The 12,495-nt window shown below is 33.7% G+C and overlaps 1 protein-coding gene across 3 annotated transcripts in view; it reads right to left on the bottom strand.

The window, feature by feature from the left end:
- LOC132546292 (ras-specific guanine nucleotide-releasing factor RalGPS1-like) overlaps nucleotides 1-12,495 on the bottom strand; it is an 87,915-nt gene continuing 75,420 nt past the window's right edge. For all 3 annotated transcript variants that reach the window (XM_060210010.1, XM_060210012.1, XM_060210011.1), the window contains 11 exons: nucleotides 11,741-11,864; nucleotides 9,705-9,836; nucleotides 9,390-9,483; nucleotides 9,065-9,250; nucleotides 8,349-8,524; nucleotides 6,058-6,127; nucleotides 5,470-5,578; nucleotides 5,207-5,299; nucleotides 4,776-4,881; nucleotides 4,309-4,400; nucleotides 1-3,963 (listed from right to left, as the gene is read on the bottom strand). In XM_060210010.1, coding sequence (XP_060065993.1) covers nucleotides 3,934-3,963; nucleotides 4,309-4,400; nucleotides 4,776-4,881; nucleotides 5,207-5,299; nucleotides 5,470-5,578; nucleotides 6,058-6,127; nucleotides 8,349-8,524; nucleotides 9,065-9,250; nucleotides 9,390-9,483; nucleotides 9,705-9,836; nucleotides 11,741-11,864 — 1,212 coding nt within the window. In that variant the 3' untranslated portion in view covers nucleotides 1-3,933. The remainder of the gene's footprint in view (nucleotides 3,964-4,308; nucleotides 4,401-4,775; nucleotides 4,882-5,206; nucleotides 5,300-5,469; nucleotides 5,579-6,057; nucleotides 6,128-8,348; nucleotides 8,525-9,064; nucleotides 9,251-9,389; nucleotides 9,484-9,704; nucleotides 9,837-11,740; nucleotides 11,865-12,495) is intronic.

The raw sequence follows: 12,495 nt of genomic DNA, 5'->3' as shown, positions 1-12,495 counted from the left end.
CATTATCACACTATATATGTGTAACAATATGTACAGTGTTACTCTAAACATGTAAGTTCAAGACTACACATGAGTAATACCATACATGTGTAACACAATACATGTGTAATACCATACATGTGTAACATCATACATGTGTAACACCATACATGTGTAATACCATACATGTGTAATACTAAACGCATAATATAACATGTGTAATACCATACATGTGTAATACCATACATGTGTAATATGTGTAATACCATACATGTGTAATACCATACATGTGACATCATACATATATAACACCATACACATGTATAACAACATACATATGTAACATTACATATGTGTAACACCATGCAGGATTAACACTTGCCATGAGTTACATTACACACGAGTACTACTATATGTAGGACATTACAGAGGTGCATGAAGCATGCTACAACAAGTATACTCATACAACATTAGTACTGGACTGTGAAATATTAGTATGATAAATGTATGTTTATACCAATTATGTTTTAACAGATCAAAGATCATCTCAAAAAGAACTTCAGATCAGTACTGAAACTAGATCCAATATTACAAGTTCTTACCTTTAACACAAAAAAATGATACAATGTTATGCCAAAAGTAAAGGACATGATGAAAATCAGCATCATTTGGATGTTTGACTACATTGGGATACTATGTCAGTGTATATATGTTGTATCTAGTGATTCGGAGGAGGGGAAGGGTGAGGGAGAATTCAGCAGTTGATTACTTAAGGAACGTTTGCATTGACTACGAGATTTCATGTAGAGGCTACCACAAGACAAAAAGTAAGCTTAAAGCTGTTGCTGTGTTTGAGAGTTGTAACTTACTGCTAAACCTTCCATATATAGCAACAATTATTCATTTATCTCCAAGGATTCAGTGTTACAGGTAGGTAATTACTGGGACCAGTTTTGTTAAAACATGAGAGGAAGAAACCTGGAAAGCTCACAAGACCCATGTCTTCGTGAGTCTATGTTGATGGACATGTTGATACTAAAAATATTGGCCCAGATACCTGGAACTGATTCTGTAAAATAGAATCTCAATCAAGACTTCACAATAAATAGTAAAAATAATAACTTACTGCAAATCAAAAGCAAAACACTTCTGTCGTTGGATTTCATAGCAAGTTAATCTCAATGGCAAAAATATCTTGGTATATTTTACCACAGACTTAGGTTAGCCCAGGCCTGTGATTTTACACATTTGAGATACAAATATCAATAATGCAGTACAGCTGAAATTTCATTTGTGTAACTGTATATAAACATATCTTAATTGTCTCCACCCACTTTATGTGGCAGTCTATCATTGTGTAACACTGCCAGTAGTCGTCTTATAAGTTAATTGAGAGACTTCCTGGGTCTGATGTGACTCCTACCAGCGTATGGTCTATAGACTAAACACTAGCTTATATAAAACCAGATACACTACAAATTCTTTTAAGTAGGTCTGATAAATGCGTGGAAGACAGATACATATTTTATATAAAGGCACATGTCTGAAATTGTCTGCAATCAAAATCTTGAATTCTGTATCCATGGCAACTACATGAGTCGGATCAGTGATGGCATTTGAAACATGGTTTTAAATTTATGTCTCCAATTCAAAAAAATAATTTTCATAAGCGTGGTGAAACTAGTACATTACATACATGTAGGCAACGTAACATATCTAGTACTGAAGTTACAAAATATAAATGTAGGCATCACAATGAAGAATGGCCAAAAAAATATATTAATGAAACTATTGGAAGACATACTTTTATACCATGAAAGTATGACACATGCTATAAATACACCGCCAAAATAAACTAGAGATGTCCATCAAATGACCTCTCAGTTTTTGTTATATGGAGCTAGTATAGAAACATACAGCCCCAAACACACTGTAAAACTGGTTTACCCGAAAAAATCACAAAAAAAACCCCGCTTTCATCCAGACTTCTCTTGCTTAGTGAGAGGTCTGGATGACTGATTTCTCCTATTCACTGCTAACCTTAAACCTCTAAATAGGATAATCCACCTTGAAGATTTCAATAGTCTGCCTGTTCAGTGAGAGCCTCAAATTGACAAGACAAATATTCTTCTTTGTGGAATATGTTCAACCTGTGATGTGAAGTCAGCATAACAGAGGAAATTCCCCTAAGCTTGTAAGAGGCTGACATTATGCCATTTCTACTTGTTCTAGTCTGAGAAACGAAACAATTTATCTTAAAAAGTAAAGACAGTGATTTGAGCCGTAATTGTTGTAGAAAACAAACATGGCTGCCCTAACCTATATACTGATATCAATAATATTTTATGTCCAACATTGATTACAGAGTGACCAACTGTGTCCTGTATGGAATGACTAAAACACCAATAAAGACATCCAATGATTGCACATTCCTGTTTGTATAAAAAGGAAAATTCCTAAAAATTTATTTTACTATAAAAGGATTATGATTTCCTCCCTTTAAAAAAGATTGAGATTACCTCCCTTTAATCGAGTCTCCTACATAGGTTGGTTCTATCTTTTCCCAGGGAATGAAAGTGTGCAAGTGAAAGTATTTCTTGCTCTAGAAATACATCTAAAATTCATTTCTGTATGTCTCTGCAAGATTTTAAATTCACTCTTTGTATTAGATACAACAGCAACAAAATCATATTTAAAACTAATATTTCATTTTAAAATAATATTTAAAAATGTTTCTCATTGTTTAACAATTAAAGGTCTAAAATCAGAGCAAAAACTTTTACTAAAACTTTCTGAAAAGCCTTGTGTCAATGCATGTCTAACATTTAAGTGTTTTCTGAAAACCTCTAGAACCAAGAAAGTTTCAAAACTATTGGAGCAAAATGATTTTGTTCTCACTATATTTAACAATGTTTAAGAACAATCTCTCCCAAATTAACTTTTTTTTCTAGCAAAAGCACTAACATAGCACTGGTCCCCAACACCCTCGCATTACTGAAATAGAAAAATGTTTTCTAAGTAAAAATGCAGTCACCCTAAACTATCCCTTTCTGTAGCAAGTGGACTAGAGTAGTTACATTTGTATGTCCAATTGTAGGGTAACTGAACAGACCATAGTATTTTATGAAAATATCGGAAAAAATATCAGAGAATGAAAATTGCACAAAACATATAAAGCAGTCTGACCATCATATTATAGAAAGGTACAAGCTGGAGGCATATTAAGGAATGTCCAGTGATGTCAGAGAACACCTTGTTTATAACACAACACATATACTGGCACATCAAAAGACGTCGTGTCTTCATCAAACAAAAATAATGCATTGCTTTTGTTCATTGTTTCTATTATGACATGTGGGACTTGAGTATTCTTCATCTATGAACCCTGTAAACACATACGAAGAAGTCGGACATCGACAAGCAATTCTTGCAATAATCTGCTTATCAATGTCAAACACAATCTCTAGTCCACTTCACACCCTGTTTCCATGGGTAGAAATATAACTGACGAGTATTTTAGCAGATTCACAGGGCATCCACTGGCTATCCACTGAGTATCCACTGGGTACGTTAGAAATCCACCGAGTATTTGAAGGGTATCTTCTAACCATCCCCTAGGTAGCCACACAGTGTCATGTGAGAATCTGTAACTTGTCTGCCCTGGTCAGAGAAACAACAGTTCCAGCAAACGGTAACCATGAACAAAGCTGATGTTGATGTTCTACAAACATCAGTATTTGGCACAAATGGCTGTAGGTCAGACACCACTAAGCACAAGCTGACTGCTATGAATATTGGGAAAGCTCAACAGAGGCTCCTTGTGTCTGTGTATCTGGCCAGCAGACACTGGTTTGGGATGACCTTGAGCTTGGGAATGTCAAGGTCAACCTTTCTCATGGTCACTGGATTTATCACAGTTATGGCGACATGTCCGGATCCCAAGCAAGGTAGGCTTCAGTCGAATGACATGAGATTTGTAGGTGTCTGTAAATGTAAATTATAAATGTTGAAACTCGAAAACTTGCACAAGACTTAATATCTTAATTTATTAATTCTAGTAGATATACCTAAATAGCTCAGAAATGTATATGAAATTTGTTTTTCACTGTAATGATATACTTTGAACAACAACAGAATTTATTCTGGTTTTTGCTTTCATCTAACTATCCCTGAAAAGTTGGATATTTTGTGATAAGGCTACATTTCTCTAATTATGTGTGCTGTTTATTACTATTTTATCATAAAACCTGTTACAGTCCCAAAAATACCAAATAATGATTCCTATGTGTATAAAAACATAAAACAAAGGTCACAGCATGAATTATCTACCTTTGGTTGGAAGCGTTTTGTAGCCTCACTGAGATGTCGACACCATGTTAATGCTTGGGCTTGGCTGCCTCCCCGGAACTTGTACACATTACCTGTAACACAACACAACATCTCTTCACTCTGACAGCTTACATAATCCAGTATACACATACTACTATAGGACTAAACACATCAAAGTTGTAATGACTGACATTCATTATAATTTCAGAAAAATTATTATTAAAAATTATATGACATGAAGTGAACTGAATCTGCTTTCTTTCAAACAAGATTTAGAAAACTTCACCACTTTAAATTTCTTCAGTCTAAAATGATTAACTCAGCTATCATCAATCTCATCCAGTTCCCTTCTAATATCTTTCATGTCCCTTACACTACCCATAATGCACCTTGTGCTTTTCATTACACTTTAAGAGCTTATCAATAATTTCCCTTGATAGAACCTGAAAAGGAGAGTGATCACCTACCTTTCATAGGGTCTGTTAACTGGAATGCATCTGGTTGAAGTGGATTATCCCCCATGACAACCATCCAGCCAACAACAGATGTCATCTTACTGGGGTTGGTTTTAAACTGAAATGTTGATGATAGAGAATATGAAAATAGCCAGCTTCATTTATTGTCTTCTACACTTGAAGTAATAATCCCAAAAAATGTGCATAAATTTTTCAAAAGATACTTCCATTGTTTTATAGAAAATTTGACAGATCTGATAATAACTAGAGAGACTTCGATGAAATTGAGAAAATTTATGGTGCAATGCATACAGATTTGTATTTCTTGAAATGATACATAAAGAACACAAAAAATATATTAGCCTATCTTATTGTACTTCAGTTTTTTAAAAAAAATTCAATTAGCACCATTAGGGTTCTAAGTTACGGAAGGTATTACTCACAGATTGACGATCACCTCCTCGTAGAGATTTAGCTGGATAGTAAAGCAGGGATGTTCCCCACAGAGCAACCCAGTACCTTGTCCACGATGTTACCTGATCAAAGATACAATATATCACATTTCAGTGTTACAGTTTTTAGTCTTTATGTCACTTAAACCTAAGAAATTACCAAATATTACCTTTCTTTACTTTAATTAACGAAATAAGTGATGATGTGAATGAACGTTAAAACTCAAAGTTATCTCCCCTACACCATTACTTACTGTGGGTTTCTTTCCCTCTTTGAGAATCGTCTTCCTCCGTAAGCACCCCTCACAAGTAAAGCTCTGTTGGAAATTATCCTGGATGTCATCTGACTCCCTCCAAGTCATACTGTAACAAAACAGGTGGATCAGTAACAGGTACAACATGTGTTCTATACCTTCACAACAACTTATCGTCTCCTACTACTGACAAACTTAATGACATTTAAAAACTGATCAAATCTTAACCAGGAAAGTATTAAAAAATATCACTTTGATATTCCAACAAGATAACAACAGAAAAAAAAACAGTATTGTGAAGAGCAGCTCATTCAAAATTTGATACATAAAATTTATTCTGTCATATTTTCTAAATAAATATGATAATTTGTATTTTCTTTTATTTGACCTCAGAATAAACATCATTCTCTACTTTTCACTTACTATTCCCTGCTCTTTTTAATTTTCATACAAGTTTCATACATTGCCAGTTGAATATATAAAATATTTTCTTTAACTTGGAGAAACATTCATGTTGATTAACTTTTTGTAGCTTTCCTTATATTGTAGTTCTATTTGATGAAGTGACCATTGGTCAGCTCTACTTACTGATTTCTAGCCGGCCAGAACATCTCAGGCTGATCAACAGAATTTGTCTCGAATACTTCAGACCCTTCAGCTGTAAAAACAATATCAATTCATTACCCTCTATCCGTATACATAGAGAATCGGCCTTCAATGTGTTTTACCGATAACCTTAAAATGACAAATGATTGTAAGCTTTGAATATTTTCTTTGTGTTTGAAAGATCAACATTTTAATTTGAACAAAAAGCGTACACATGTTTGACAGTACAAGTCTATTTGGATGTATTTATTAAATATCTTATGATTGGCTCATTTCTCTTGTAATGAAAAATACTACAAATAGATTAAGCTTCTGCTAGAATAAGCATGAGGGGTTCAAACTAAACTTTCAATAGGCAAAACTGAAAGGTGCTTAAAAGCAACTTGAAGTATACATTAACATCAGTATATCACAAACACTGAAGCGCTGTGTAAGCAAAATAAAGAGTTCATCAAGTGACAAGCGATACCATCAACCTGTCTTAATAATCTCCTTATCCTAATTCATGCACACCATCTACTCCTCCTAATTCATGTACACGAAGTATTGATCCTAATTCAAGTACACCATCTATTTGTCCTAATTCATGTACACGAAGTATTGATCCTAATTCAAGTACACCATCTATTTGTCCTAATTCATGTACACCAAACATTAATCCTAATGCATGTACACCATCTATTAATTCTAATTCAAGTACACCATCAATTCATCCTAATTCATATTTACTATTTATTTGTCCCAATTCATGTACACCATATATTAATCTTAATTTAATTAACCATCAATTCATCCTACTTTATATATACCATCCACTTGTCTGAACTCTGTACACAAGCTTAAATACTACACATGTTATTTAACATTTCTGCAATATTCACTTTCAATCTGACATGTAGCCATTTCCTATTTTCATGTGGTGACAATTTACATAGAGTTTATTGTTATCTTAATTAAAAATATGAAGAACTTCCTGACAAAACCTGTGAACACTATTAAAAGTAACAAACTCCCACATAGAATTTACATGAAAATAGAGACAGACCCTGTATTATAATCATAGGAATGCAGACAAAGAATAGAAAGGACAAATATTTCTATAAATGCTGTTGAATTAGGTTTACAGATTGTTTTATGCAGTTTTTTTTAAGTCTGAGAGAAAAAGTTACACAAATTCCATGCATTACTTTAGTGCCAGATTATAACACAACAAGAAGATGAATACTGAAGTTGGAATGATATGACTTTCGTATGTGTGTATAAATATATATATGAAGAAGTTGGAGTGGCTTTTGTATGTGTGTATAAATATCTATATATATATGAAGAAGTTGGAGTGGCTTTCGTATGTGTGTATAAATATCTATATATATGAAGAAGTTGGAGTGGCTTTCGTATGTGTGTATAAATATCTATATATATGAAGAAGTTGGAGTGGAAGACGTCAATATCAAGTACGAGATTCATCCAATATACTTCTAATTAGTTAACATTCATGCTGCTTAGAGATTTTTTTAAAAATAAGTTGGATATCTGATTTCTTACTTTTGTTGATAACTCTAAAATTAACTGAAAATCAAAAATATCTGGTCAGTCTATCATCAACGTAACAAAAAGGGTTATCACATTAAAGAGCTGCTGTGTGAAATATAGATTACTGTCACTGAAATACAGCAACAGTAAAATATCACTTATTGTAAATATATATAACAAACAATGCTTTCTAACCATTTGTTCTCCTCAGCATAACTTATTCACCCGACAGATTATAGGAGTTGTGTAATTCAAAATTTCCTTCATATTTCCTCAAAACTATGTACCATAAATATTTTATTTATAAATTCAATTAAAAGTTATCTGTATTTAGAAATTAAATCTAAACAGTTGTAAACATAGAATGTCATAACAACCATAGTTAATTAGACATTGAATGAAAAGAGATTAACATCTATTTAGGTTAAGTTAACATCTTTGTGATGATGTGGTGAGGGGCATTATCAAGCAAAACAGCTACTGTAAACATTAATTTATTTTCACCTACTTAAAACTTACCACAGAAATTAAAGTGTGTAAGAAACGATGTTTATGACTTCATTGTATAGAACATTTCTTTTACATAATTTTACAAAATTACAATAGCATTATAAACCAGAACCACCTGCACCACATGCCTGAAGTTAAACATCTACGAGAAATTATGAAAGGTAAGAAGGCTATGAATGGTGAAGGACAACTTGTGACTGGCAATATGTAAAGCAAGCATGTGCACGTACTGGTGGTAGTGGAGAACTTGCCACAAATTGACCCATCGCTGGAAGCACAGGGAGACTCCTCTAGTACGCTATCGTCCAGTAGGTGACGAATCCCCTGGATGTATGGTGCTGTTGTCTTGGATGGCAGACTGAATGTTTTTTCTGCTGATTGCTTCTGCTGTCCATTACTCATGAAGCTGAGAAAAAAATTTTTAGCAATTATCAAAATGATAAATTCTAGAAATATGGAATTACGTGAGATTTAATAGACGAAACTTACTGTATAATCTATCCAAGATAAAATTTGTACTAAATCTATACAGGGAGCTTTCCTGGTAAAATTATAACTTATTCTGGATTTCATACAAAGAAAACGATATCCAACGTCCGGTCTATTAGATTCAGTAATATCATCAGTCTTCCTAGGACGGATTCCTAGTGGAATACAGGAGTCCGGTTCAAAGATATGTAAACAGCAAATATAGAGGACCAGACAACATTCGTAGGAAGAATTAAAACTGTTTAATAGTTGACATGTTCTGCTCTGAAGACGGCATAGCTAGTTTGCCGAAACATATCAACTATGACACAGTTTTCATTCTTCCTACAGATGTTGTCTGGTCCTCTGGTTATTCTGGATTTGTTTCTCTTGATAATTCTATAAAAAAATCAGTGTAAATATTCCAAACATGAGGATATATGGATTCAGTACAGATACATGACCACAACAAACTTACTTGGCACTTAAGCTTTTGGTTTTCCTGTGGCATTGGACCTGCTTTGTTGTAGCAGCCGTGGCACTGGGAGTCAGATGGTTACTATGTCGTGGCTCTGTTGCCGGGGAAGGGGGTGCCACCATTATCTGTACATCTTCCTTGGATGTAGACAGAGTAGACATTGGTGGTTCCACCTTCAGAGAAAGTCTACAAACAAGGACCAAGGAGAAATATAGTTATACACTAGATGTAATTACTCACTATAAAATGACTTAAAAAGATTTACTGAAATGATATTGGTTATAAATAACAAAAGAGACTGATACTGAAATAGATAGGGACTTACTTGTAGTTGTCATCTTCCACAAACTTCTGTAGTTCCTCTATGTACCTAACTGAGCGCAGGTAGTTTTGGACATGGTCAAGCACAGGTAAGTGGTCTATAAGGGCAAGAAAAAAATCATCAACATTTATCATTTCTTAGAACTAATCTTAAAAATATATAATTAATAAAATTTAAACTAAACAAGACAATGACTTTCAACATTTTCTTCACTGGCTAGAAATGGGCCAGAAAAAATGTTTGAAGTTTTATAACATATATGGTCTTGTGTCACTGATAGACTATAGTTTAATATAGGTAACATGAAGTGAGATGTACCGTAAGATGACTGCTGGAGATCGGCAATCACACGGAGGATATTATTCATCTGAATGCGGCGCGGGTGACTCTCCAAGCCTCCAGAGTGGGGATGGGCAACATCTATATAAATCAGGTCGGTCAGGTAAAGACCTACAACACAGAATGATAATGACAGATTAACACAGTTTTCTATTCAAAACAATACATAAACTCACTGTGATCAAAGAAAACATTATCTCTGTTCTAAAATTTACTCGTATGAAATGATTAATTTTTGCCTGCATTTATGGAGTATTTCTCAATGTTCTGAACGAAAATTTTGAAATTTGGATTGGAAAATCTAGAAATGTTAAAACCATTGATTTTTCTTTCAAAATGTTGATGGAAAAAAAAAGGAAGGAAAGAAAATTACAACAGTAATTGAATTGTTCACTTCAATCAAATATTTACTTCAGAGTGTTGTACTCTAGATTGTTTGCAATCAGAAAATGTCATAACTGAGTTTGCATTTGCTAAAGAATAATCAATATCACTTCATCAAATACACACTTGTCTGACAAGTTGTGCTGGAGCCTCCACGGCCTCCATCAGTACAAGTTATGTAACACACATGTTTTATTAACATGATCAAACGATGCTTCCTTTAACATCTTGGCTATAAAATGCGCTCCTATATAGACTACTGCCTGGTATATTTTAGCCAGAACCTTTGTAGCACGTCAGATCGATCAACTTAATGATCTGATGAGAGACAACCAGGTACATTCTAGAAAAGCATACGGTGCTTGGTTAACGATTAAATCAAACAACAACCTTGACCTTGAAACCTCAAGCCAAAAAATTGGCCATTAGACACAATCAAATAATGGTAATATTGTATGCCCCTATTCCTCATATAAAATACTGTAGTAACATTGTATGTTCCTACTTCTCATAAAATACTCTAGTAACATTGTATGTCCCTACTTCTCATAAAATACTCTAGTAACATTGTATGTCCTTTCTCCTCATAAAATACTGTAGTAACATTGTATGTCCCTACTTCTCATAAAATACTCTAGTAACATTGTATGTCCCTACTCCTCATAAAATACTCTAGTAACATTGTATGTCCCTACTTCTCATAAAATACTCTAGTAACATTGTATGTCCTTTCTCCTCATAAAATACTGTAGTAACATTGTAACATTGTATGTCCCTATTCCACATAAAATACTCTAGTAACATTGTATGTCCTTTCTCCTCATAAAATACTCTAGTAACATTGTATGTCCCTACTCCTCATAAAATACTGTAGTAACATTGTATGTCCCTACTCCTCATAAAATACTGTAGTAACATTGTATGTCCCTACTTCTCATAAAATACTCTAGTAACATTGTATGTCCCTACTCCACATAAAATACTCTAGTAACATTGTATGTCCTTTCTCCTCATAAAATACTCTAGTAACATTGTATGTCCCTACTCCTCATAAAATACTGTAGTAACATTGTATGTCCCTACTCCTCATAAAATACTGTAGTAACATTGTATGTCCCTACTTCTCATAAAATACTGTAGTAACATTGTATGTCCCTACTCCTCATAAAATACTGTAGTAACATTGTATGTTCCTACTTCTCATAAAATACTCTAGTAACATTGTATGTCCCTACTTCTCATAAAATACTCTAGTAACATTGTATGTGCCTACTCCTCATAAAATACTCTAGTAACATTGTATGTCTCCAACCATTATAAAATAGTAACACTATATATCCCCACCCACCATAAAATAGTGACAATGTATACCCAAACCCACCATAAAATAGTAACATTGTATGTACCAATCCATCATATAATAGTAACATTGTATGTCCCAATTAATAGATTTTCAAAACTGACTGCTCCCACACATGATGAAATGGTAAATCTATACCCTCACCTATCCTTAAGATTTTGATGGGCCAGGGGGATAAAAACACACCATATGTTAGTAACACAGGTTCTTTAAAAAATCTGAGTTAGACAATTCACATCCTCACTTCTTCTAAATAAAATGCTGTACTGACCTAGGTAAGGAACACATGGGTGTTTAACATTGTCCATATAGTCTCGTAACTTTTGTCGATTACTGTTTTCTGAAAATAGATCTGCAATCTTCTCGTACGTTGATTTGTCTCGCCTTGACAACATCTGAAAAGTATTTTTTTACAGTATAATATACTTTTAATATGTGTATATGAAAGCAGTACACTCATATAGATATATATATATACATTGCAAGGTTCCTTTTGTATAATAGGGAATGAGCACGTCTCTGAAATTTAATACCCAAGATATAATTGAATGCACTTGCACCTGAAAACACTGGCCTTGGATCTTGACTTGAGCTTACATAAAAATAAACTTGACTGAAAAGCTAATTTGTTTTTGTAAGGAAGCATGTAATCCTGAAACCCTTAGTCTGTAGTCAGAAAAGACAACAAACAGTGGTTACAGGTACATAAAGGTCTGTCTGCAGAGTTTACTTCTGCAACATGATCAGGATTACAACCTCTCTGGTGAACAATTATAACCAGTAACTGAAGTCTAACAGAAACCTAATCTATCATTCTGCACCAACTGTGAGGAAATCTTTCTGGCTATTATTACATTACCTATACAACCCAGTGTTTGAAGTCTTTACTACCTAATTGTATGGAGAAACAGAGCACTTGTATATATATATATCCTAAATGAGTAGAATGATAACTTTGTTCCTATCTGTACGATACTAGTGTATACAGGATGCTGGTACAAATTTATGTAGAAAAGGTACTCATCT

The sequence above is a fragment of the Ylistrum balloti genome, unplaced genomic scaffold (genome assembly GCF_031769215.1).
Source record: "Ylistrum balloti isolate Yb309-2 unplaced genomic scaffold, AGI_CSIRO_Ybal_v1 Utg369882, whole genome shotgun sequence".
NCBI lineage: Eukaryota > Metazoa > Mollusca > Bivalvia > Pectinida > Pectinidae > Ylistrum > Ylistrum balloti.
The sequence above is the reverse complement of the archived record's forward strand: the minus strand, read 5'-3'. Positions and strand labels throughout refer to the sequence as shown.